The sequence below is a fragment of the Notamacropus eugenii genome, chromosome 3, assembly GCF_028372415.1.
Source record: "Notamacropus eugenii isolate mMacEug1 chromosome 3, mMacEug1.pri_v2, whole genome shotgun sequence".
In the NCBI taxonomy this organism is placed as follows: domain Eukaryota; kingdom Metazoa; phylum Chordata; class Mammalia; order Diprotodontia; family Macropodidae; genus Notamacropus; species Notamacropus eugenii.
In genome coordinates, this window is record NC_092874.1 from 273267255 (window position 1) to 273293862 (window position 26608).

At 39.1% G+C, this 26608-nt stretch overlaps 1 protein-coding gene and 2 long non-coding RNA genes across 3 annotated transcripts in view; 1 reads left to right on the forward strand and 2 right to left on the reverse strand.

Annotated features, from left to right (window-relative positions):
* LOC140534472 (uncharacterized) overlaps positions 1-19417 on the reverse strand; it is a 56263-nt gene extending 36846 nt beyond the window's left edge. The window contains exons 1-2 of the long non-coding RNA XR_011977327.1: positions 19304-19417; positions 16085-16235 (exon numbers count right to left, since the gene is read on the reverse strand). This is a non-coding gene — a long non-coding RNA (uncharacterized lncRNA). The remainder of the gene's footprint in view (positions 1-16084; positions 16236-19303) is intronic.
* On the reverse strand, positions 17204-19387 carry CCER1 (coiled-coil glutamate rich protein 1). Its single transcript, XM_072655549.1, has one exon. It carries the CDS (start codon positions 18773-18775, stop codon positions 17312-17314), a length of 1464 nt encoding a protein of 487 aa, XP_072511650.1. The 5' UTR covers positions 18776-19387; the 3' UTR covers positions 17204-17311.
* A 153-nt stretch (positions 19418-19570) lies between the features above and the next one.
* LOC140531535 (uncharacterized) lies at positions 19571-24832 on the forward strand. The gene is made up of 3 exons (XR_011976359.1): positions 19571-20532; positions 21403-21495; positions 23778-24832. It is a non-coding gene; the product is annotated as an uncharacterized lncRNA (long non-coding RNA).
* The last annotated feature ends 1776 nt before the right edge of the window (positions 24833-26608 follow it).

The following is a 26608-nucleotide window of genomic DNA, read 5'->3' on the forward strand; positions in this document are numbered from 1 at the left end:
TCTGTTTGATAAACCCAAGGACCCCAGCTTCTGGGATAAGAACTCATTGTTTGACAAAAATTGCTGGGAAAACTGGATAACAGTGTGGTAGAAATTAGGCATAGACCCATACCTGACACCGTACACAAGAATAAAGTCCAAATGGGTACATGATTTAGGTATAAAGATTGATACCATGAATAAACTGGAGAAGCAAGGAATAGTGTATTTATCAGATCTATGGAGAAGGGAAGAATTCTTTACTAAAGGAGAGATAGAAAGCATTATGAAACACAAAATGGATAACTTTGATTACATTAAACTGAGAAGTTTTTGCACAACCAAACCCAATGCAACCAAAATCCGGAGGGATGTAGTAAATTGGGAAAGAATTTTTACAGCTAAGCTCGGGGATAAAGGCCTCATTTCTAGAATATATAGAGAACTGACCCAAATGTATAATCATACAAGTCATTCCCCAATTGATAAATGGTCAAAGGATATGAACAGGCAATTTTCAGAGGAAGTAATTAAAGATATCTATAATCATATGAAAAAATGCTCTGAATCACTATTGATTAGAGAGATGCAAATCAAAACAACTCTGAGGTACCACATCACACCTATAAGATTGGCAAACATGACAGAACAAGAAAATGATAAATGCTGGAGAGGATGTGGGAGAGTTGGAACACTAATTCATTGTTGGTGGAGCTGCGAGCGCATCCAACCATTCTGGAGAGCAATTTGGAACTATGCCCAAAGGGCTACAAAAATGTGCATACCCTTTGACCCAGCAATATCGCTGCTAGGACTATATCCCCAAGAGATCATAAAAATGGGAAAGGGTCCCACATGTACAAAAATATTTATAGCAGCACTCTAGGTAGTTGCCAAAAACTGGAAGTCAAGGGGATGTCCATCAATTGGGGAATGGCTGAATAAATTATGGTATACGAATGTAATGGAGTACTATTGTGCCAAAAGAAATGATGAACAAGAAGTCTTCAGAGAGGCCTGGAAGGACTTATATGACCTGATGCTGAGTGAAAGGAGCAGGACCAGGAGAACTTTGTGCACAGCAACGACCACAATGTGCGAGAGTTTTTTCTGGTAGACTTGGAATTTTGTAATAACGCAAGAACTTCTTACAAAAAAAAAAAATCCCAAAGGTGGTTCTCAAGTCCACACTCAGAGAAAGAAATATGGAAGTCATTCACAAAATGTAGCAGATCATGTTTGTGTATGTGTATGTGTTTGTGTATCATGTTTTGATTTGTTATATGATTTCTTTCATTTATTTTAGTCTGACTACATAGCATGACTATAGTGAAAATGTACTCAATAGGAAAGTATATGTAGAACCTATACAGAATTGTATGCAGTCGTGGGGAGGGAGGGGGGTAGTGGGGGGTAGGTGTGGGGGGGATAAAATCTCAATTGTATGGCAGTGATTGTTAAACATTAAAAAAAAAAAAATTTGACCAAGAACTTAGTATGTTCAGGAGCAGCTAAGTGGTGCAGTGAATAGAGCAGTGGCCCTGGAGTCAGGAGGACCTGAGTTCAAATCTGTCCTCAGACACTAGACACACTTACTAGCTGTGTGACTTTGGGCAATTCACTTGACCCCAATTGCCTTGCCTTCCACCTCCTCCAAAAAAAAATACCATGTGCCAGTCACACTATTAAAGACTGAAGATGCAATGAAAAGAAAAAGGTAGTCCCTAAAGGAACTCACAATAGAATGGGAGAGACAATAATATGTACAAAGAACTGTATGAAAGATTAATAGGAAATACTCCATAGAGGAATGGCACACAGATCAAGAAGGACTAGGAAATGATTCTCGCAGAAGGTAGGACTTTAGCTGAGGTGAGGAGAAGGCCAAGGGAACCCAGGAGAGGAAGATTATTCCAGGCAGCTGAGTCATCAGGAAAGTCTTTGTGAAGGTTGTCTTGAAAGAAGAATTCTATGCAGAAGAATGGAGGAAGGAGTGAATTCAAGGCAGGGGGGGATGGCCAGTTCAAAGGCATGAAGACAGACAATCAAATATTGTATGCTAGCAACAGAGAGAAGGCCAGTTTGGCTGAAGTTTGGAAGGAAAGGTAGAGCCCACAAGCATGAAAGGTGAAATTTGAACCCAGGTCATATGACTTCAAAACAAAGCACAAGACCTTTGTACTAGGGCAAATGAGGTAGTTGGGAAAGACAAACTACATCGAGACAGGCCGATGGGAGAAGAGCAATGATAAATTGGGGCCAGGTAGGGCTTTTCCTCATAATGAGTCTCTGTGAATTCAGCTAGGCTGAACCTTGGAGAGCACATATAAAGTCTGTAGCTGTATCTATGCTTGAAGGCTATCCAGGTGGTAGGACTTGGAATAGCTTGAATTTTCCTTGTATAACCTGAAAATTCTGTGGATCACCCCTGGACCACAATGAAACGTTGGGAGAAAGCTAACAGTTATTTTGAACAATTTAAAGAACTGGAGAAACGTTAATGCTAGCCCATACACAGGGTCCAATGAAATGAACTTAAAAGTTATTTTTAATGAATTTTTAAAATCTACTCAAATTTATATATTACTATTTCCTTAGTAGGGTATAAGCTCCTTTAGTTCAAACACTTGTGGGTTTTTTTTTTTTGTCTGGATCCCCATCCACTATTATAGTACCTGTCATTCCATAGAAATCTGAGGTTGGACAAACAGGAAACCATTTTCTTTAACTTTTTCTCTTGTTTTTTTTTTTTTTATTTGTTGTTGTTCAGTCACTTTTTCAGTCTTGTCTGACTCTTTGTAACGCCATTTGAGATTTTCTTGGCAAAGATATTGGATTGGTTCGCCATTACCCTCTCCAACTCATTTTACAGATGAGGAAACTGAGGTAAACAGTGTGAAAAGACTTGCCCAGGGTCACAGAGCTAGTAAATGTCAGAGGTTGGATTTGAACTCAGGCCTTCCTGACTCTAAGTCCAGAGCTCTATGTATATTGCATCATCTCATTGCCCCATATTATATATGTTAGCATCATTTATAACATTAGATACACACGTGTGTGTATCACCTCTACGTTAGCATTATATTTCAGCACCAGTCAAAATCTGTGTCTCTGTGTTATTCTCATTTTCCCAACAATCTTCTTCCTTCTCACACTCCCATATGTACACATACAATTGGAATTAGGATGAAACAATAGAAAAATTGTCAGTTGTTGATATTTATCTCTGTTGTTGATATTTCAAGCATGGAATCTTCTTAATCACCTGATGCAGCCTCTGGTTAGTGAGTTGGTTGCTGCTAATAAAATAACAATTCACAAATCTGCTTGCCTTTCACATATTTCGCATTTAGCATCAGGGCTTTAGGCTCAAGCAAAACTCTTAGAGCTAACATCAGAATTAATTACAAAGTATTATTTCAATCCACATTAGGCTTTGTTTAATTTTTTTGTAAATTTTAATTAATTTTTAAGTTTTGCTTAATTTTGTTTTGTCTTAATTAAAATAAATAAGAATAATTCATGTATTAGCAAAACGTTCTCTGATAGTGGCATTCAGCTTAGATAGGTAGATAGGTAACATAAATATACATATATACATATATGTACTGTTTATTTTACATTATTTAATACACACATCTATCAAATTCAAAGCACAATTTGTTGCAGTCTTCTAACTACTATACTTTCCCTGCCAAAGCTCATCAGTACTACCTGCAACAATCTCTGAATAACAGTAGCTCTGTTTTCACTCACTATCTATTTAGACTGTTAAACTTTCACCATATGTACCAAATGTCTGAAAAGTTCTCTTGCTTTAACAACATAAAACTGTGATAAGATTTTGGGACAACTCAAATCATAAATAAATAATGACATAACATGTAATTATTAGGAACAAAGTAGTGTTTATAATTCTGACATTTTAACATTCAATATAATATATCATAATTTAATATATATTATTCAGGGTGTCTCCACAATATATATATATGCATATCAAATACATTCATATATGTATATTGCATATATGTGTATGAATTTGCATATGTATATGTATAGATATAGAAGGCTGGGCAAGTCACTTAACGTGTTTGCCTCAGTTTCCTTAACTATATTATATATCTACCTGCCTCCCAAGGTAATTGTGAAGCTTACATGACATAATATTTGTAAAAAGCACTTAGGACAGTACCTGCCACATATAGTAGACTATATATATATATATATATATATATACATACACATATATGTATATACCTGTCTATATATGTATATGTCTATAAACACACATACATATGTACTTATATATGTATACATGTATTGTGTGCATGCATATGTGTGTGCATGTATGTATGCATATACGTGCATGTGTATACATTCATATGCATGTGTGTATATGTGTGTGCATATATGCACATACATTTCGGGGGAGGGAGAGGGATTATGCTCTTATGGATAGAGGTTTGAGAAAGCAGGGGAAAAAAAAGGAACAAGAATTTAGTAAGTATCTACTATGTGCCAGCCACCGTGCTAAGTGCTTTACAAATATTTTCTCATTTGATATTCTCAACTCCACTGTGAGGAAAGTGCTTTTATGATCCCCATTTGAATAAACTGAGGCAGACGGTAGTTAACTGATTTGCCAGAGATCACAAAGCGAGGAAATGTCTGATGATAAATCTAGATTCGAGTCCCATCTCTAGTATACATTGGCTGTGTGCCCTTCTCAATGTTAAAACAGCAATTTGGAAAATAAGTGCAAACTTATATAGATAGAGGGTATTTCTTCACCTGTAAATCCCCTATACTAGTAAAATCACAGATCTGCTTCCTACATTATGGATAGTATTAGATTTATCTAAAGCAAGGTTTCTTACTTTGATGTCTTTGAATTTCTTTTGTTAACTATTTTCAATATAATTAATTTCTTTTGTAATCTTATATACTTTGTCATACTTTTTAAAATGTTCTTCTGAGAACAAGTATATAGGTTTCACCAGACTGCCCAAGGGGTCCGTGCGTGACACACACAAAAGAAAAAGAAGCCCTTATTTAAAGAATAATGGGCGATTTAAGCAATTTCTGTCAAGTTCAACTGCAATCCCTTTGCCACTAGGTGGCAGCTCTAAGAATTATATATTAGCTGCTGCAGAATAAAAGCTAGGTAGAATAAGGTATAATTAGCAAAATTTGATTTTAAATTCAGGCTAGCTCATTCTAATTCTTTAGTGTCACAGTAGAGGGTGCCTCAAAATGTTTTGGTGGAAATATATATATATATATATAATATATATACTATATATGTGTATGTTTATGTATGTATTTTATGCATATGTGTTACATATATGTATACATTATATATGTATGTGTATGTGGTACTCATGAGAACGGAAAATATGCAATCAAATTTAAAAAATCATTTTTTGAAGCTGTGGTATTGACATTTGAAATTTACTAAATTTACTAACATGAAAACCTATGCAGCATTATAGAACAGCTAGGTTGCACACTGGATAGAGCTCTGGACTTGGAATCAGGAAGACTGGTCTTCATGAGTTCTAATCCAGCCTCAGACACTCACTAGCTGCGTGGTCCTGGGCAAGTCACTTAATCCTGTTTGCCTCGGTTTCCTCATCTATAAAATGAGAAGAAGAAGAAGATGGCAAACCACTCCAAAATTTTTGCCAAGAAAACCAAAATATGGTCACGAAGAGTCAAACATGACTGAAACTACTGTACAAATACCACCAGAATATCCGAGCAGTAGGGAATTGAATCTCTCTAAGGAATTCAAGAGAACTCCAAATGCCAAGGCACTATCTTTCTAAAGAAATTTGCTTCTTCTTATGACGTTTAATGATATGTATTATGAGAAATACCCTAACCTTGATGTTAGCAAAGTATCTCAAGATGCCTAGAATAAAGGTGATACATAAAACCAAAGATACCTCTTGAGAAGAACTTGGCAAGACTTCATGATTACAGAACTATCAATTAAATGAAATTCTCAAAAATCAGATTAAGAAAAAAAGGAAGTCTCTTTATAAGTAATAAGAGCCTAAATCACAGCTGGAAATGCCAGCTTGCTGTGATTCCAAAATACTTAAAAAGAGAAAAATGGGGAATGTTAGTTTTAGGTGGTAAGAGATGATGGAGACTGACACAACTCAGTTACTAAAGCTCAATAAAAGTAGAATTTTAAAATTCAAAATAATGCTTAATATAGCGAGATAAATATGGAAGTGACAACAGCCTTTTTCCACGTCACAACATGCTATCATCATATTCCACAAACAGATTGTGAGTTTTTTGAGGATACAGAAAACATGAACCAAAATAGAATGTACCATCTTCCCACTTAAATTTACTCCTCCAAACTTCCCAATATCTCATAAAGGGCACCATCAGTCATTCATTGAGTTAAATAAAAAGTTACACAAAGTTACAACCTTGCCATTAATCTTTGGCTCCTGTGTCTCCTAAGTTTCATCAAGGTGACACAATGGATAGAACACTGGACTTAGAGTCAGGTAGAGCTGAGTTTAAATCCAGCATCAAACACATACTAGCTGTGTGATCCTGAATAAGTCATTTAACCTCTGTCTACCTCAGTTTCCCCATCAGTAAAATGAGGTTAAGAATAATAGCACCTATCTCCCAGGGTTGCTGCAACGGTCAAATTAGATAATAGATAATAATAATTAAGGTATTATATAAATGCAACTGTTCTTTTTTCCAATTAGTTACACAATTGTTATGATTCTACTTCCACAAAGTCTCTGTCACACCTGTCCTCTTCTCTCCACTCATACAACCATCAACAATTCAATGTACACTTGCCAAAAGGACTATTTTATGGAAAACTCACACAGAGCAAGCATTCACATGATGGTCTGAAGAAGCAATACAAGGACACTTTCAAGGTCTCTCTTAAGAACTTTGGAATTAATTGTGTGACAAGGGAGACATTGGCACAGGACCACTCAGCATGGTTTACCCACATCAGAGAAGGTGCTGTGCTCTATGAGCAAAGCAGAATTGAAGTAGCTCAAAAAAAAAAAAAAAAAAAACGGAAACATGCAAATTTAGAGAATCCACCCCAAATGTTCACACAAACTATTTGTGCCTTACTTGTGGTAGAGCATTCCAAGCTCCTACTGGTCTGATCAGTCATAGTCGGACACACTGAAACTTGACTCTAGCTTAGTGATGTCATTTTGGTCCTCTTTAAGAATGAAAGACAACAACCAACCAACCAGGATTCTTAAAGCTTTTTTGTGCCAGACTATTGCAATAGCATCCCAACTAGACTCTCAGCTTCTTCTCTCTCCCATTTCTATTCCATTCTTCTAACTTTCTGGAGCTTGCTGCACGTACCCATGTCTCTCCCATTTAATCCACCCAGACAGCATGTGTTATTTATACAATTATTTTTTCTTAATCTATTTAAGGTGTTTTTATTACCCCATGTCTCTTTCCCTTAGCCTTACCCTTCGCTTAACCAGTCTTCTTCCCTCACCATCACACCTCTACATATTTGTCAACCCTTTCCTCAGATACTTTGGTTGTTAATCTCATCACTTCCTATAGATTCAATGGTCAACTCTACGCAGATGATTCTCAGATCTATTTGTCTAGCCCAAACATCTTCCCTGAACTACATCCTTGCATACCTAATTGTCTATTAGACATTTGAAACTGGATTTCTCATAGACATCTTAAATATGTCCAAAAGTAAACTCATTATCTTTCCCCACAAACCCTTTCTCCATTTTTCTAAATTTTCTATTATTGTTGTTGGACTTCATGGCCAACTTTCTTGAGCCTGTGTGAGGTTTTCTTGGCAAAGATACTGGAGTGGTTGGACATTTCCTTCTGCAGTTCATTTTAAAGATGAGGAAACAGAGGCAAAGAGGGTTAAGTGACTTGCCCAGGGTCACCCAGCTCGTAAGTGTCTGAAGCCAGATCTGAACTCAGGAAGACAAGTCTTTTTGACTCCAGGCCCCCAGCTCTATGCACTATGGCACCACCTTGCTGTGGAGGAAACAACTATCCTCATAGTCACCCAGACTCTCAGCCCAGGTGTCATCCTTGGCTCCTCACTCTTTCTCACTCCTCATATCCTGTCAGTTGTCAAGTCTTATTTCTCCCTTCATAGTATCTCACATATGCACCCATTTCTCTCCTCTGACACTGTCACCACCCTATCTAGACTATTTCATAGCCTACTGGTTGGTCTCCCAATCAAGTTTCTCCCCACTCCAGCCTGTCTTTTACTTTGCTCTCAAATTGATCTTCCTCATTCATAAACTCTACTGGCTCCCTATTTCTTCCAGGATCAAATATAAAATTCTCTAGCTTTTAAAACCCTTTGAAACTTTTCCCTTTTCTATGTTTGCATTCTTACAGCTTAATCTCCCCTCCTATTGTATCCTCCCCCATCACATCATCACACTTGTCATTCCATCTCCTGACTCTGGGCATTTTCACTGGTGTCCCTCCATTCCTGGAATCCTAGAATTCTCTGTTCTCATCTCCCTCTCCTGCTCACCCTGGCTTCCTTTAAGTGAAATCCTACCCTCTACATAAAGTCTTTCCAAACTCCCCTCAATGCTGGTGCCTTCCCTCTGACACTACCCCAAATTAATCCCATTTATATTATGCTTGTTAGCATGTTGTCTGTCCCATTAGCTTGTGAACTCCTTGAAAGCAGAGATTGTTTTTAACATAGAGTGTAACAAATAGTAGATATTTAACAAAGGCTTGTTGACAGACTAGTTTACAAATGTAATGATTTACCTCTAAAGGGAGGTGAGAGTTGTAAGATTTAGTCCATGATACTTCTGACCTCTTCATTTCTATTCCTTCAAATACTGCTTTACTGTATCCCCTTATGTGCTTTTAGAAATTCCTTAATGATACCTATGGTATTATTTACTTAATTCACCCCATATATGTCCCTTTCCCACCTTTATTTTTGTCTTTGCTGTTCAATAGTTTCTGAAGATGGGGTAATTTATTATTGTGCAGTCTTTTTATCTTTCTTTTATTTCTATAAGGGTGTTTGCAAGTTGAATAATCTCCTTATGTCTTCCTTTGTGCATCAACGTTTCAAAGCCTCTTTTTTATTGACTATCCATCTTTTCCATCAATGATTAGACTCAGATTGGTTGAATCTTTCATTCTGGACTGCATCTTGAATCCCTTTGTTCAGTTTACTCCTGTAGTTTCTGGTGCATGTAGAATATTGTTTTCAGTCAAGCAACAAGCAATTATTAAGCATTTAATATGTGTTAAGCATTATGCTAAACTCTGGATATGTTATTCAAATATGATTTCCTTATTATTGAAGGTCTTTCTCTTGATTGCTTGTCAGGCAAATCATTTAATTTAACCACTGGGTGAAGATATTTAAAGCATAGACTTTGGTTTGCTTTATTTTCCTAGAAGTAATTTGTGAATTCTTTTGACCAATGTTTCTGTTTTTTGTTTTTTATTTTTTGCATAACAACCTCTGGCAAGAGATATATTCAGAAAATGGTGGCAGTTTTCCTACATTATTTCATGAATTAGGTTATATTTTTTTTTACTCTTCATTGAGGCCAATGGTTCTTAAGTTGTCTCTCTATACATTTTGTCTTGAGATGGATACACTTTGCTTGTGTAGGGGTCATAAGGAGGGCAGCTAGGTGGTACAGTGGATAGAGCACCAGTGCAGGAATCAGGAGGATATGAGTTCAAATGTCACCTCAGACACTTGACATCACTATCTGTGTGACTTTGGGCAAGTCACTTAACCCCATCTGCCTCATTCTGGGTCATCTCCAGTCATCCTGATGAATATCTGGTCACTGAATTCAGATGGCTCTGGAGGAGAAGTGAGGTTGGTGACCTGCACATCCCTCCCTCATTCAAAACAAAGTCAAGTGCAAGTCATGTCATCATTTCTCTGATGACATGGTCTTCTTTGGCAATGAAGGATGAACACACACACACACAAGGGATCATAAGTGCTTTTAAAAGTAATATTTTTGCTTCTCCTTCCAATCCTTCGTTTCTTTTTATCTGTATTACCCATCGGTGGCTCTCTCCATTTCCTCTTTGGAAGGACCAGCCACCATGGATATCTTACATCTTTTTAAGGACAACTAGGTGACACAGAGAGAGATGGGTCTGGAGTCAGAAGACTCATTTTTTTAAATTCAATCTATCTTCAAGCACTTCCACTTCAAACACTTGTCCCTGGGCAAGTCCTCTAATCCTGTTTGCCTCAGTTTCCCCATCTGTAAAATGAGCTGGAGAAAAAAATGACAAACCACTCCAGTATCTTTGCCAAGAAAATTCCAAATGAGTTCATGAAGTGTTGTCATGACTGAAACTACTGAACAACAAAAAAATAGGGGGAAATGTAACATAATCTAAATGTCCTTTAGGTAAATAAATAAATTGATAAAATTTACAAGGCAGAGTATTTATATTCTAATTTATAATAAAGTTATTTGCTGACAGATCTTGCACCCTATTCAGCTGTAAATTCCTTGGAGATAAAACTTTGCCTTGCTTCTTTTCCTTTTTAACCCTGATAAATCATGGTGAATATCATAGTGAATTGCAAACAAGAGGTGCTCCATAAATGTTTGAATTTAATTGAATTAATGAACAACAAAGATGGCTTGCCTTGAGCTAACAGGATGATAGTTTTCATTCTGTTGCATAAAACTGAACATTTATTCAAGATTTAAAAAGGTACTTCTATTTGATGAGCTCTTGAAAAGTAGCATGATTGAACTCAGGATGATGGAAGAGGTATTTATGGTGAAACTTACAACAAGTCTTTCCATACCAAAGTGTGTGTGCATGTGTTTGCATATAAAAGATAATAAATTTTGATTACTTTCTTTAATGCTAACAGTATTTTTTTTTAATTTGTATCATTTCAAAAAAGTACTATACCCATGGATAGTTCCAGGGGAGAGTATTGCCAACTTTGGGAACTTATAGGAGACCCTCCTTAGACCAGTTTGGATGAAAGTGAGTTTCAATTAACAACCATTTTCCCTCATCCCTTCCTCATTTGTAAATAGACTTCTACCTGAGTATCCAGATTATGAGATAGATTTTCTCACCCTCCCTCCCCTTTTCTTTCATATATTATTATTTCCCACTTATTTTCTTCTAAGATGATCAAAACATAACAAAATCAGGTTTCTATCTAATGTGACTCCCGGTATGATGACATTAGACATCATTAGAATACAAACACTTTATCAACATAAAATTCTTTCTAAGTTACTCATTCGTATTTCTTACATATCTCTTGTCTCAAGAGTTTTGCTCAGCTCTTTTTTTTAAATCAAGTTTATTGGGTTTGTATTTATTATTAATTTTATTATGAGGGAGTTGCTTTGTATATTAATGATGTATGGGAATATGAGTCATTACTACTTTCATAAAAAAACTGTAAGGTAGAACACAGAATCATCCTTTTCTTACTAAAGTTTCACAAGGTCATTCCCTTTTATTTGGCTTATATGGCAGCTATTTCAAAAACCACTGATGGCAGAGAAATAAATGGAGAGATACAAAACCCTCTTGGCTTCAGAAGAAAGAATATCATATTCTATCTAGATATCCTTAGTATAATTCTCAAAATTACAAATTAAAAGAATTTTTCTCCTGCCAAAAGCTGGATATGTGATAATCCTGGTACCCATTAAATTGAGACCTAGTCACATTTGTCACTGTCAAAGATAGGGTTAGTTTTTTTTTTTCTTTCCCTTCACCCATGCAAATTACAGATTAACAGATAATTCTAGGAGAAGAGCTACTTTTACCACTCAGACTTTTTGTCTTCCAAAGCAATACCTTCCTATAATTCTAGACATTATACATCTGATTTCCTGTCATCTACCATCTGTATAAAGTTTGGTTATTGATCTCTGTGATTTGTGGTTGGTCATAGGAGTCAACATTAAGCATGATAGTGAATATCATTTTTGACTGAAATACTGCTTGGTTATACATTTTGGGGTATTTGAAATATAGAGCCAGTAAAGGCAATCGACTTTCATTTCCTTTGTTTGTTTAGTTGGTGGTTTTTGTTGGCTTGTTTTAAAATTCCAAATAAGAACTAATGTCCTCTATCTCACTGGAGGCCAACGCTTCCTCTGTGTAACAGTGACTATGTTGTTTGACTTTCTATGTTTAACCAGAAACTATATTAAGGTTGTGGGGCAGAAATCTTTTTAAAGGTGATTGTGAAAATAGCAGACCTTGCCTAAGAATCACTACAAATGTACATAACTGAAGCATCATCCTGGCTTTAAATCATCATGAGAAGAACCAGGAGATTTGAAGAACCCAAAGCAAACCATGCTGAAAGAACTTTTTACCTGAGATGATGTTCAGAGACAACTAGATAGGAGAATAATATTCATCATCAGCTCTTTCAGGAATGAAAATATCTCCATAGAGAAACATCCACAGTCTCTCTATTTTTATCTATTTTATCTTTCTTCTCTTTTTTTGCTTGGTTTTTTTTGTTTTGTTTTTGTCTTTAGTCACACTTGTGACCCATATGGGTGTGAACCTGGTTTAATCACTTTAGGGCACTTGGTAACTCTATAAGATATCTAAAAGAAGGTACAGGCCTGCACTGGTAGAGGGTATTCCTTATCTGGGAATTCCCTGTATCAACTAATTTTAAGGGTACTAATTCCTAAATAAGTGTAGAACTGTGGTAGTTTAGGAGCATGTCATATCTCTTAAGAAAACTAATCACAGAATAAGAGGCTACAATTCTAACAGAAGAGAATCTTTCTGTCTTTGAATGTATCCAGGTTCCTAAAGTATGACGACAGTAAAGGGAAATTTACAAAAGAGACTGTGGTGGGTAAAAAATATCTTCTGTCCAACATGTCCACCATTCAGAGAGAGTGGAATAAGGTGGCAGGAGCAACATGTTGCTTTTCAGCTGTTTACAATTGCTGTCACCCCACTTTCTTGGCAAAGATACTGGAGTAGTTTGCTATGTCTTCTACAGATCATTTTACAGATGAGGAAACTGAAAGAAGGTTAGGGTTAATTTAAGTGACTTGCCTAGGATTACACAGCTAGTAGCATCTGAGGCTGGATTTGAACCTGGAAAGATGAGTCTTCCTGACTCTAGGCCCAGCAATCTATCTACTGTGACACCTAGCTCCACCACTACCACTCCCTTCCATGGGGAGTAATATGAAGCGAGGTAAATCATTTCATTATATGGGACTTAGAACTCTTCCAACTCTAAACTCTGTGATATAATTGTGAATTTTTGTAGTTAAATAGGTAATTCGGCTTCTTTAAACAAATTTAAATTGAGAATCCTGATTTTTTTTCAGGTTTGCATCCAAGATAACAGGTTGATTTTTTTCTTCGAAAATTACCACCCAGATTTTTAGTGTATCTATCTTTCTATCTCTCCCAATCTATTCCATCTTTTTTATCTATTCCATTCTATCTTTCTTTATTCCAGTCTGTCTCTGCTTGTGTATGCATACATAATACATCAAACATTTACAAAGCACTTACTTAATGAGTTAGGCACTGTGCTAAGCAGGGGAGATACAAAGACAAATTTAACAGTCTTTCCCTGCAAAGGCCTTCCTTAAAATACTATTTGTAAGAGCACTGGTTATGAATTCAGTGGACCTGGGGGGTTCAAATTCCACCTTTGACACAATAAATGTCTCACTTTAAGCAAATCAAGTCACTTAATTTCCCTGGAGCCCTGATTTCCTCATATATAAAATAAGAGGACCTTCCCACTTTGTGATCTATTATCATATTCAATTAGTATCACTTGAACAATGTCCAAAATGGTAGTGGTGAACTACATCAGGCGTTCCTAAATTTTTTGGTCTAACTCTTAAAAATTATTAATGAGCCCTGCTTCCAAAAGAGTTTCTCTTTATGTGAATCATATATTACTTTTTACCATAGGAGAAATGAAAATGTCTTAAGTGTTTATTAAGAAAATAGTTTTGACTTCACAGATTCCTTGAAAGGTCTCTGGGACCTCCATGAAGTGGGGTGTCATCCCTGGATCACACTTAGAGAACTCCTAGTCTGTATAATTTCATCTCTACATCTCATGATTTTCATCAGGATGACATATAGTACAGAACAGCAAATCTGGAAATTAGATTATCTGAAATGCTTGTCCCTGCCTCTGACACCATGTGACATAACTTTACCTTTTGGAAACTGTTTACTTATCTGTAAAGAAAAAAAGGATTAACAATACTTACGTTTATGCACCTGAGAAGGTCGTTATGGGGAAAACACTTTGCAAATCTTAAATGATTAAGATGTGTGTTGCTGTGGAGTTATTGTAGGATTGTGGGACTCTACTGCTCAACCTAATTTGTTCACTGTGCTGCCCTTTACAGGCACCATCTAATGTTCTCAAAATTCTAAATACAAGACTTCTGAGAATCATGCTTCAAGAGCCAGGTACAGATTTTAATCTCTCACAAAATGTTATAACTGGCAAAGGGACTCAAATAATATCCATGACCAGTTCTAAAATACAGAGTTCTACAAGTAATATATATATACATATATATATATGTAGATATAGATATATAGATATTGATAGATATCTATATCTATATATATCAAGCTATTGTCATTTTGATAAAAAATTCACAAATAGATAAAAAAATATATACATATACTATATATATGTATATATCCATATATACATATATATATCATCATGTCAGATGATACAGTGGGAAAAAATTAGCTCAAGTCAGAAACTGGGGTTCAAATTTTGCTTCTTCCATACTTGCCTGTGTGACCCTTGGGTGAGTACATTTCACTCCCCTAGGCCTCAGTTTTCTCATCTGTAAAATGAGAAGTTGGATGGCTTTCTAAGGTATTTTTCCAACTCTACATGTTAAAGTTATCATGTTTCCAAAGCTTATCTTCATTTATTTATTAATTTATTTATTTTTGTTATTTTTATTTTGTTTTGAGATCAGGTATTCCAATCTTGCTCAAACAATGTAGCAGCTGCCACTCAAGGACTTTAATCCCAATACTGATTGCAATGTACAGGAGCTTTGACTTGCTCCTTTTATCTGCCCTGCTTTAGGCAGCCTTGTAGCCTAGCAGTTCCCTGGACTTCATCATATGAATAGGAATGTCAAATTTAGTGAACCTGACAGGCTAAAGCAGGGGTGGGGAACCTCAAGGTCATATGTGGCTTTCTAGGTCCCTAGGTGCTGCCTTTTGACTGAGTCTGAGCACAAATATTTTTATTAAAGGGAGTTGTTCTGTGAAGTTTGGATTCAGTCAAAGGGCAGCACTTGAGGACCTAGAGGGCTACAGGTGGGCTTGGGAGTTAGGTTCCCCACCCCTGGGCTAAGATCACATACTACAGCTCAAAACTCTGGAATTCAATGGATCCACCAGCCTCAGTCACCCCAGTAAGCAGGGAAAACAGGGCATGTGCCATCATGCAGCTATAAATTGTCTCTTAAACAACATTTGTTTTATCCAGCATATTAGAGTTTTTTCTTTTTTACCTAAATACTTCATCTGGAGAGGTGAGAGTTTTTGAGTGTATAAGAATACACATCCTTATTCTTCATCTGTGGGTTACATCGGAAAGACATTGTAGAAACCTGCTAAGTAAATTATGGAAATCAAAGCTCTTTGGGGAAAAAATATATTAATTTCTAAAAATTGGAATGAATGCCTGGGGAAAAAAACATTATTTTCCAGAATGTACTAACTTAATAAAACATGCATTCTCACATACACCTCAACTGGCCTTTATAGTCTCTCTTTGTCAGGGGAAAAAAAAGCCACCCCCAGACAAAAATAAATTTAAAAAAACCTATTTTTAAAAACCTATTTGGAAAATAAAAATAAAATCAGATGTTCCTCCCCTGTATAAAAGGCCAAAAGTGATCTCTCAAAAAGAAAAAAAAAACAAAACATCCATTCTTCAAAAAAACATTCACCATGGATCCTCTGAACTTATTCACAGAAAAGTATCCATCCAGGAAGCACCGCTTCAACATCTCTATGTTCCATTGGTTTTAGCAGTTACCTGGGAATTTAACCAGATGTGCAAGTTGCAGTACTTGATATCTGACCATGGGGAATCCTCTCCATTCATGGAATATGGATTGCTGAGGCCATGGCAGAGAACCCATGTACACAGAAGCAACTTCAGGTTCTTCTGAGGAAGATCCACGGCACTGTGGAACAAGGAATAAAAATAAGCAATACCACAAGACAAGGTTGATGGGGTTACCACCATAAAACCCACCAAAAATGAGCTCTCCAACTGCAAAGTCTATTGGGGGGCAAAAGGTAGATAGGTAGTAACACAGAGGGCCCCACTGAACTACTTTCAGAGACCGGTGGGGGGGATATTTCATGCATTCAATGTTCAGTGCCACTGGAACCTACTTTTAAAATATTTAACATTCCAGCGTTGCTTAATTTTGAAGCAAAAATAAACACTTAAAAGTTCACAAGAATGCTAGATGATATAATATTGCCTGATGTCTCATTGTGCGATACTTCTTTCTTCCCCTCTAGCATTCACATAAGTGAAAAAAAAAGAAAAAGAAAAATTAAAAAAGAAAAAAGACACCAAAAAAGTGCTAGAATTCCCTGCATAGGGACAGGGTGGCAGGTACTGGTGGAAGTGGGAGAAAAAAAATATATATATGTATATATATATATACATACATAATATACATATATACATATGTATGTATATTTGTGTGCATATGTGTGTTTATATGTGTATATGTATATGTGTCTATATACACATATGTATGTGTGTTTGCATATGCATATATTATATAATGTTATATGCATATACACATACATATATTACATATCATATAAATATAATTATATATGTATTACATATAGTACATATAACATGTTATAACAAATTATAATCATAATATAAGATATATAATATATATTTAAATTACATACATATTATATTATAATTACAATAATATGGTATACAACTATAATAATATAATAGATGTATAAAATACTTTAGTTAAAACAAAAGTGTCCTATAAAGCAATTACCACCACACTCCCGGTTTGGGGCCTCCCTCCCTCCTTGTCCCTACTGTTCCTTGCACACAAACACCACTAATGCTTTTAATCACCTTACAATTTTATCAAGGAGGGGTGCGCATAGATAATATTTATTCATGGAACTCACTTTTATATTAGATTTTTTAGATGCTAATTTCATTTTAACCCAACAGTCAGTTCCATCCCGTTGCTCCTGCCCTCTCAGTCTAACACAGCACCTTCTTCACAATCATGGGGAATCTCTCTTGAAGCTTCTGGAAGATTCTCCCCTCCCGGGTCAGAAACTCATAGTTCAGAAGGTGCTCCGGCTCCTCTGCTCCCGGGGCTCCAGGGCCGGCGGGAGGGCTGGGCGGGGGGTTCTGATCCTCCTCCTCGGAGTCCTCCTCCTCCTCTTCCTCTTCTTCCTCTCTCAGCTCTTCCTCCTCTGATTCATCCTCTTCCTCTCCGTACTGCTCCTCCTCCTCCTCCTCATTCTCCTCCTCCTCTTCTTCCTCCTCCTCCTCCTCCTCTTCTTCTTCTTTCTCTTCCTCTTCCTCCTCTTCTTCTTCCTCCTCCTCCTCCTCGTCCTTCTCCTCCTCCTCTTCGTCGTCTTCCCCATCCTCCTCCTCTATTCCCTCCCTCTGCAGAGGAAGGCAGAGCGCGTGCCTCCGGTGCTGGTCCTCCTGGCCATCATCCTCCTGGTCCTCCTGGTCCTCGTCCTCCTGGTCCTCGTCCTCGTCCTCCTGGTCCTCGTCCTCCTCGTCCTCCTGGTCCTCGTCCTCCTCGTCCTCCTGGTCTTCCCGGTCCTCGTCCTCGTCCTGCTCCCCGGCGGTCGCGGGGCCGGGCACGAGGCAGCAGAGCCGCTTCTGCACAAAGCTGTAGAAGGTCTCCTGCAGCAGCCTCATCTCCTCGTCCTCTTCGGCCCTGCTGTGAACGGGCTGGAGCGCTGCACTGCACTCTGGAGGGACCGATGCTGCGTCTGCTGCTGCTGCCGCCGCTGAGGCTGCGGCTGCGGCCTGCCTGGCCCGCAGGGCCTCCTGCTGGCGCTCCTGCTTCTCCTGCTTGCGCATGTCCTCGTAGACCTGGTTCATGATGAACTGCGTGGTGTTGCGCGGGGCTCGCATGCCGGGCGCCCGGCGGCCGTACAGGTTGACCGGGCGCAGCAGGGCGCTCAGGTCCACGGGCGGGCCGCTGTGCAGTGGGCGCCGGGGATGGCCACGCCGCACGCCCCTGCCCTTCCTTCCCCAGCGCTTCTTCTTCTTCTTGGGGTAGATGCGCCCCGGGCCGGGCTGGTCGGGCGCGTTCCAGCAGGAGCAGCAGCATGGACAGGGAGGCCTCAGTCCGTACACCCGCACCACCTGCACACCGCTCGGCGGCCTCCAAACTTCCACTGGTGGGCAGCGCCACGGAGAGGGGGTCCAGCAGCCCCTGGGGCCCCAGCAGCTGGGGCTGGCCAGGCGCTCTGGGCGCCGCTGCGCATGGGGCCACCGTGGGCCCGACTCATGCTGGTGCTTCGCCTGCTTTCGCAGCTCCTGGTACTCCAGCTTGGGGCCAGAGCGGTGGCGCCTTCGGAACATCGAGGTGCTCCTCCGCCGGCGGTGGCACGGGGACCAAGGAGGGAGAGGAGACGGAGAGGACCAGCCGCCGCCCAGGTTCAGCGGGTCTGCCCGTCGGTCAAGGGCCAGGGCCATGCCTTCTTCCCACAGCTGTCTCGTTGAGGGCTGTAGATGATGCTGGTGGACCCCAACCCTGCGAGAGCGGGGCCACAGGGCGAAGAGGGGTTGACCCCCGAAGATCTTGGGTGGCACCTGCACCTTGCACCTGGAGACGCCGCTTTCGCCCCACGTGGGCCTGCCCTCTGCGATCTGGTCTTCTCTCCAAAAGGCCCTTTTGCCTTGCGCTCGTCCTTCTAGCCTTCTTTCTCCCTGACTTCTTTATTTTCCCTCCTCTTTGCCTTCGCACCTGAGAAGTTACCTCTCCCAGGCTAGATGATGGATGGATGGATGAATGGGTGTATAGATGGATGGATGGAAGGGTGGGTGTATGGATGAATGAATGGATGGGTGGGTGGGGCAAGGGGGGCTGAGTAAGGATGGTCGGGGGGAGGGGAGTTTATTGGTGAGCTACGCGCTGTGAGCCCCGCTTCCCGTTCCCTCACAAACCCGTCTCCGCAGTAATGCGGGGGTGGGGGTTGGGGGTGGGCCGGGGGAGCGCGTTACCTTGCTGCACCCTCTCTCAGCTCAGGTGCCAGTGTGGTCGCCGGTCCAGGCCGGACTGAGGGGGGCGCGGGGCCGGAGCTGCTTCAAATACCGGCCGGGGGCCCCGCGTGCCCACAGCGTCCCTGGTTACTCCTGGCAACAGCCAATCAGAGGGCTGGATTGTGCTCCCAGTGTGTGAAGCCGAGGTTCGGCCGCAGAACTAGGGGTTGTATGAGTATTCTCTAGGGGCTTGTGACGCAGCTGGGGGCAAGGGGGTCTAAGGAGAGGGGCAGGTAATGAGGGCTGGGTTGGCTACTCAGAAGGAGCTCAAATTCCAGAGTTCCTTAGACTAGGTTTTTGGGGGCTCTGGAAAGGGGGGAAGGACAGGATTGGCCCTCAGGAGTTTAAAGAGCTCTGGAGATGGTCAGATTTAGAACCTCGAGTAAACTTAAAAAATCTTAGAAATGGAAGGAAGCTTAGGAGATCATCTGGTACCTACACCAACACCCCTTTCATTTTACAGATTCAGAAACTGAGGCCCAGTGAGGAGGAAGTGACTTGCCCAGGGTCACACAGCTAGTAAGAAGCAGAGCTGAAATTCATAGGAAGTTTGTCTAATACTAAATTCAATATTCTTCCCAATATGCCAGGTCACTTCCTTCATTTAATCAACCCCATCTATCAATTTTAGGAAACCAACTCAGAGAGACTGAGTGGTATCAATTGACAAAACATGTATTTCAACTTACTTTGGTCAAGGTACCTTCCGAGACCTTATGTACCACCACAAGCTGAGTGGGTTTTTGTTTTTGTTTAGTTTAGTTTAGTTTAATTTAGTTTAGTTTAGTTTAGTTTTAGTTTTGGTTTTCGCTTTGTTTTGTTTTTTCAGGCAGTCTAGCCACATGAATCAAAATGACCACTGCCTATCCTTTTACTGTGCTTGATAAATGCTTCTTTCACTCATTCATTGAGTCACTGTGAGTTAATTAAAGAAACTGAACTCACAAAGCCATTTCACTCATCCATTTAGATATTAGGATTCAAATCTGCAGCCTCTTTTTGCCCTATGGTAGCAAAAGTCAATTAAACCTTACTCTGCCAATTCGGAGCTGTGGCTTGCAATCCCAAAAGGTTGATGTATTTCTCAGAATCACTTATTTGCAGGGATAAGAGGAACGTTGCAAGAACAGAACATGACCTGCTGAGAACGCTGGTTTCTACAAGCCTTCATTAAATCAAGAAAGAGCATAGTGAGTAGGAAATGTGCAGTCTGCTGAGATCACTCTTTTAAGTCTTGGTTGAAAATTGAGACTAGTATGGGGTCCCTGAGTTTTAACAGTTTGCACTGACATGAAGACTTAAGCCATTGTCTTGGGATCTTCATATACTGTCAGGCTTCATTTAGGTTTCCTGGCTCGGCTATTAACTTCCCACCAACAGTTGTGGAATTGGAGGATAACACTAAAGGCTTCCAAATGTTTCACCTCCACAGGCTCCCTTTCTTTCAAGAAGCAGCAGCATGCATTTAAAATTTAACTTCCTTGGTCCTGTCTGGATCATGGTGGCACCCTGATAGGTCAAATGCATTTTCCTCAGGACAGAAGCAGTACAATCCTTGTTTGGACCTGATGGTTTTCAAAACATTTTATGCTGGGGATGGAAGCTCAATTCCATGTGGACAGTCTCGGGCGGGTAAAGGTGGGAACTTCTAAATCTTAGAGTTCTCACGAGGCCCCCCAGGAAAACGACTGGGAATCGAGGTGAACTGAGCTATCTCGTGTATTTCCGCCTCTTCCCGTGAGAAACGTGATGGGAGAGAGCTCTCCCCGCCCTCGAGATTGTCCCGGATCTGGGCACACTATTGTTATCTAACAGCACGGTATTCAGATGCAAACTATACGGCTGGAGAGCTTCAGTAGGATCAGGAAAGCCTGAAAGCGCTCTTGGGTGGAGGGGCCACGGGTGTGGACAGAAGGCACCGCATTTCCTCTTTCTTCTCTCCCCTCCCCTCTCTCCCCACTTATACTTCTACTTCCAATCTCTTATTGTAAGATCTTTGCCTCCTTGGGAGATCTTTCTCTCTCCCTCCTAAGGAAGAATTCCCCTGCACTTGTAACTAGATCCTGAAATAAAGCTCAACCCTTGTTCGACTCTGGAACGTCCTTTCTCTCATACGAGCATCCGGTTTGGCCAGCCAAAGACCTCCGATAGAGGTAAGGGAAGACTCGGGTAGCCCACAGGCCTCTAGGCCTGGCAATTTTATATTACATTATAGAACCCAAAGACTAGTTTTCCATCAGCTGCATCTCTATCTTAAAAGAGATTTTAATTTAAATAATAGTAGCAAAAGAAATAGTACAATGCCTAAAACATTTTAGCTGCTTAATAAATACTTCTCCACTCACTGATGTGACATAATTTTTACCTTCAGTATTGACTGGGCAGACACTAGAATGACATGCAGATGGAGTTGTTACCCCAACCCTGCAGCCTTTTTCCCCTGATTAGTCAGTTCTCTCCAGAACCTTCATTTTAAAGAAGGTGTCCAGGTGAGCCATGTCTTCATTGCTCCCTGGGCTCAGCTGATTCTCTGGACTTCTTTCCCCACTTTACCCAATCCCTCCCTCCCCTTTATAGCCTTCCTTTATGTGTTGTTTTGCCCCACTAAAATCATTAAAGTGTAAACTCCTTGCGAGCAGGGACTTTTCTCAAAATAATAGCCATTTACATCATATTTTACAAATATTATCTCAATCTACACAATCACCCTGGGAGACAAGTACTATAATTATCCCCATTTTACAGATGAGGAAAATGGAGACAAAGCCTAAGTTGACTTGTCCAGGGTCATACAACTAATGAATTACTGTGACTGATTTAAATTCAAGTCTCTCTGATTCTAGATCCAGCCCTCTATTCACTTCAACACCAATAGGACACAACTTTTCTCGTTTATTGTCACAGGGGTAACAGACAAGAGGAGAAGACTGGAAAGGGGAGTGGAAGCAAACATTTATTTAGTGCCTACTGGATGCCACACACTTTGCTAAGGGCTTTACAAATGGTGTATCTTTTGACAACAACTGGAAGGCAAATGCTATTACTATCCCAATTTTACTGTTAAGGAAGCTAAGGAAGACAGGGGTTAAGTGAATTCCTAAGGGTCATACAGCCAATAAGCATCTGGTATTGGATATGAACTCAGATCTTCCTGAGTCCAAGCCCAGTGATCTCTCCATCTAGCTGCCTCAATGTCTCCACATTCTATCATGTTTCATACAGGATTGTGTTGTCAAGTCAAATCAAAAGTAAAAAACCCAGAAGCCCCTTATATAAGGCTTTAAGGTTTACGAAATCCATTCTGTAGGTTAGCTCTTTTGAGCTTTACAACAATGTAGTAAGGTGGGTTTTACAGCTTACTATCATTCCCATGGAGAGATGAGGATACTGAGTTTCCAAGAATTTAAATAATTTTCCTGGGGACATTCACAGGCAAGATTTGAACCTGGGTTTGCCGGACTCCTAGTTTGTTAACTCTATAGTATTTCCCCATTCTGCTGCTAATATGGTCTAAACTTGGTATTCAATGTTCTAGAAAGAAAAAAATACTTTATGAAAAATAATATAGTTCTAACACATGATGGCAGCAGCAGTTCATTCAACATTCAAGCAGCCATAATTATCTGGGAAAGAGTGGTTCATGTATTGAGTAATAGAAGTCAGCGTAATATTTTAAATATTGCACATAATATTCTTGGACACAGTGATTTTGTCTGTCGTTTTCCACAAAACAATCACCTAAAATTATGTATATATATATACACACACACACACATATGGGCATATATGTATAGATACATATATGCATATGCATATATGTATATGTGTATATGTACATATATGATATATTTTTTATGTGAACAAGCTACTTTTTTTTAATTGTCAGCATCTTATGTAAAATCTTTCCAAGAGGTCTAAGGATCTGATTCATTTCTGTAGATAAACTAATCAATTTATTAAGAAGTTATTTTGTTGCAATTCGCATATTTTAACCCTCCATAGCTACTTTTTACTTTCTCATCAGCAATAGGCGAATAGAAGAATGCATACCAAATATCCATTCCATTTGCACAGATAATCTCCTCATGTTCCTGGCAGATCACAGAGGAAGGAGTCCTAACGTAGCCCTTTCGTGTATTTCCAGTCTTTTTGTACCTGACTCTCTGAAATGTACTCCCCAGTCCAGTGACTCTGACCTCCTGACTGTTACTCCACAAACAAGACATTCCAGCTCTCAGCGATGATCATTTTTTTCTGTCTGTGCCTCATGCTTGGAACATTCTCCCTCCTCATCTCTGTCTGCTGGTTTTCCTTTACGTCCCAACTAAAATCCCAAGAAATATTTTCCAACTCCTTTTAATTCTAAAAAAAAATTGTTTTTATTTGTCTTAAATATAACATTTCTACTTATTTATTTGTTTGTCTCATATGTTAGATTGGAACTCTTTGAGCTGCCCTCAGACTGTCTTTTGCCTCTTTTTGTACATCCGTTGCTTAGCACACGGTAGGTGCTCATTAAATACTTCTTAGCTGACCAGAAGACAACTAGGCAGATACTGTCCACTCTTTTCTTTTTCTTTGAGGGTGGAAAGAAATTGGCAAGAAAATTGGGGTTATGTGACTTGCCCAAGGTCACACAATTAGTAAGTGTCAAATGTCTAAGGCTGAATTTGAACTTAGGTCGTCCTGACTCCAGAGTCAGTGCTCTGTTCATTGTACCACCTAGTTGCCCCCTGCCTGCTTATTAAAAAGATTCCCTGTTAAGGCTAAACCTCAGCTGTTAAGGCTAAACCATCAATTAAGTGATTCTCAGCAATGAATCATAAATAACCAGTCAATAAAAAATCCAAGCAATGAATAGTCATTTATTAGGTGCCTATTATATACTAAGCATTGTACTAAGCACTGGGGAAGCAGTACTTCAATTTAGAATTAGAAAGAACCTCAAAAACTAATCAAACCTCCACATTTTAGAGATGAGGTAGCTGATAATCGAGTTTAAGTGCTTAAAGTCAAACACGCAGCTGAGAGACAGGATTTGAACCCAGATCTTTTGGCTCTACAGCCAGGGTTCTTTCTACAGTATCATTCCCTTTTGTTGTTCAGTTATTTCCATTGTGTCTGATTCTTCGTGCCATTTAGGGTTTTCTGGCAAAGGTACTAGAGTGATTTGCCATTTCCTTCTCCAGCTAATTTTACAGATGAGGACACTGAGATACACAGGGTTAAGTTTCCTGGAGTCACACAACTAATAAGCCTCTAAGGCCAGATTTGAACTTGGGAAGAGGAGTCTTCCTGCCTCTAGGCCCTTCACTCTGTCCAGACCACTGTACCACCTAGCTGCCGATCATTCCCTTACTAAATATTGATTGATTGATTGATTAAACAACTCAGTCAACACTGGGACAAGGTAACATACCAGAAGAGGGCTGTATTGGAGGATGACTTGGATGCACTTACCAGGTGGCAATGGTCAGAAAGAGAAAGGAAATAGTGAAGGAAGAAAGGTCTCAGACCTTGCCAAACAACTTAAATACACACACACACACACACATGTATATGTATATGTATACATATACATACATTTGTATACATATATATATATATATATACTCAATACTTTCATATAGACATAGTTTTAAGCCTTATGGTTTACATTGTTGTATTTCTTTGTTCTTTAACAAAATATTGCAACCCCTAACCACTTGGTTGAAATAAGAGGAGGGTTGGGACATGACCTCAACCAGGGACTGGCAAGAGCAATCAAAGTTCTTGGTAAGGATGGTGATCTCAACAGTTAAAAGAAGAACCTCCCTGAAAAAACCAGCTTGGAAGTTCAATGTCCACATATAGGAAAGGAACTTTCTGACCTTCTTTGCCATCCCAGCCCTTTGGGAGTACAGTGGAAGGGACACCATCTCTGAAGTCAGAGGACCTGGGTTCAGATTGGCCTCTGACCCTTTCTACCTACGTGACTTGAGAGAGTAGCTTCATTTTGCTTATCTGTAAAAATGAGGAGGTCAGAAGAGCCCAGAAGACAGAAGATGAAACATACCAGAAAAGCAATTGATTGAAAATGAGAAAGAAGACATAGAGCTTTGAACTTGGACAGTGTGGAAATCAGTTTTGTTAGACTTTGCGTATTTGTTGTGAAAGTTTTGTGTTTGTGATTTTTTCGGTTTTGTTTTAAACTACTAAGTGGAGAAAAAAATGTCAATAGAAGGGAGAAATAAGTGCTTATAATATATTCATATAATATGATATGATATAAATCAAATCACATAGTATGGTATTGTATCATATAATGTCATATTATATAATACAATAACACATTATTAATGTATAATATCAATATAGCATTACTATATAATTGCTACATATAATATAGCAATAATAATATTATTATGCCATACAATTTATATTATATTGTGCAACATTATATTATGTCAAATTACAATATTATATTGTACTGTATTACATTTTATTGTATTATATTTTTATTACACTATAAAATATGCTGTTATATTACACTGTAGAATATTATGTTATGTTATGTATTATATATTATATTATACCGTATTATATCATATTATATAGAAGAGGTTAGACCAGATGACCTTTGAAGTCCCTTCTAGCTCTATATCAAGGATCTTATGTTATTCATTATCCATTTCTTCAATTACTCTGCTCAGGTCCCACCTCCTACAGAATGACTTTTTTAAAGCCCACTTCAAATTATGTCAGTATTTTACTTACTATATGCTTTTTTGCAGGCTCTCGATATAATAATAATGATAATAAAGCAGGTGATAGAGACAGAGAGAGACAGAGTGGCAGAGAGAGAGAGACAGAGAGAGATCGAAACAGAGAGAGACAGACAGACAGAACTTTATGGTAGGCATCAAAAACACTTTGAATGCCATATAGTCCTTGTCAGAGTAGAAAAGCTTTTGGACCCCTTGGCAGTCTCTCAAAACCTAAACATCTCTTTTCAGAATCAGGTTAAATACAAACATAAAATACACATGACTACAAAAAAAATCAAGATGTATTTCTTTGTGTTTTTCCCTATTCTAGATCAGGGAACACTTGTAATATATTCAAGAACCTGTGCTTAAGAAACACCCATAATCTAGTCTAGATCTCTCATTTTACAGATGAAGAAACTGATGCCCAGGTTAGTCAAGTGACTTGTGCAATGTTACACATCAGAGCTGGTATTTTAACCTTAGTCTTCACTCCAGAGCCAGTATTCTTTCCGTTGTA

What these genes read in the sequence shown, in the direction of transcription:
- CCER1 (XM_072655549.1), bottom strand. Translation starts at nt 18,775, where the DNA reads ATGGCCCTGGCCCTTGACCGACGGGCAGACCCGCTGAACCTGGGCGGC.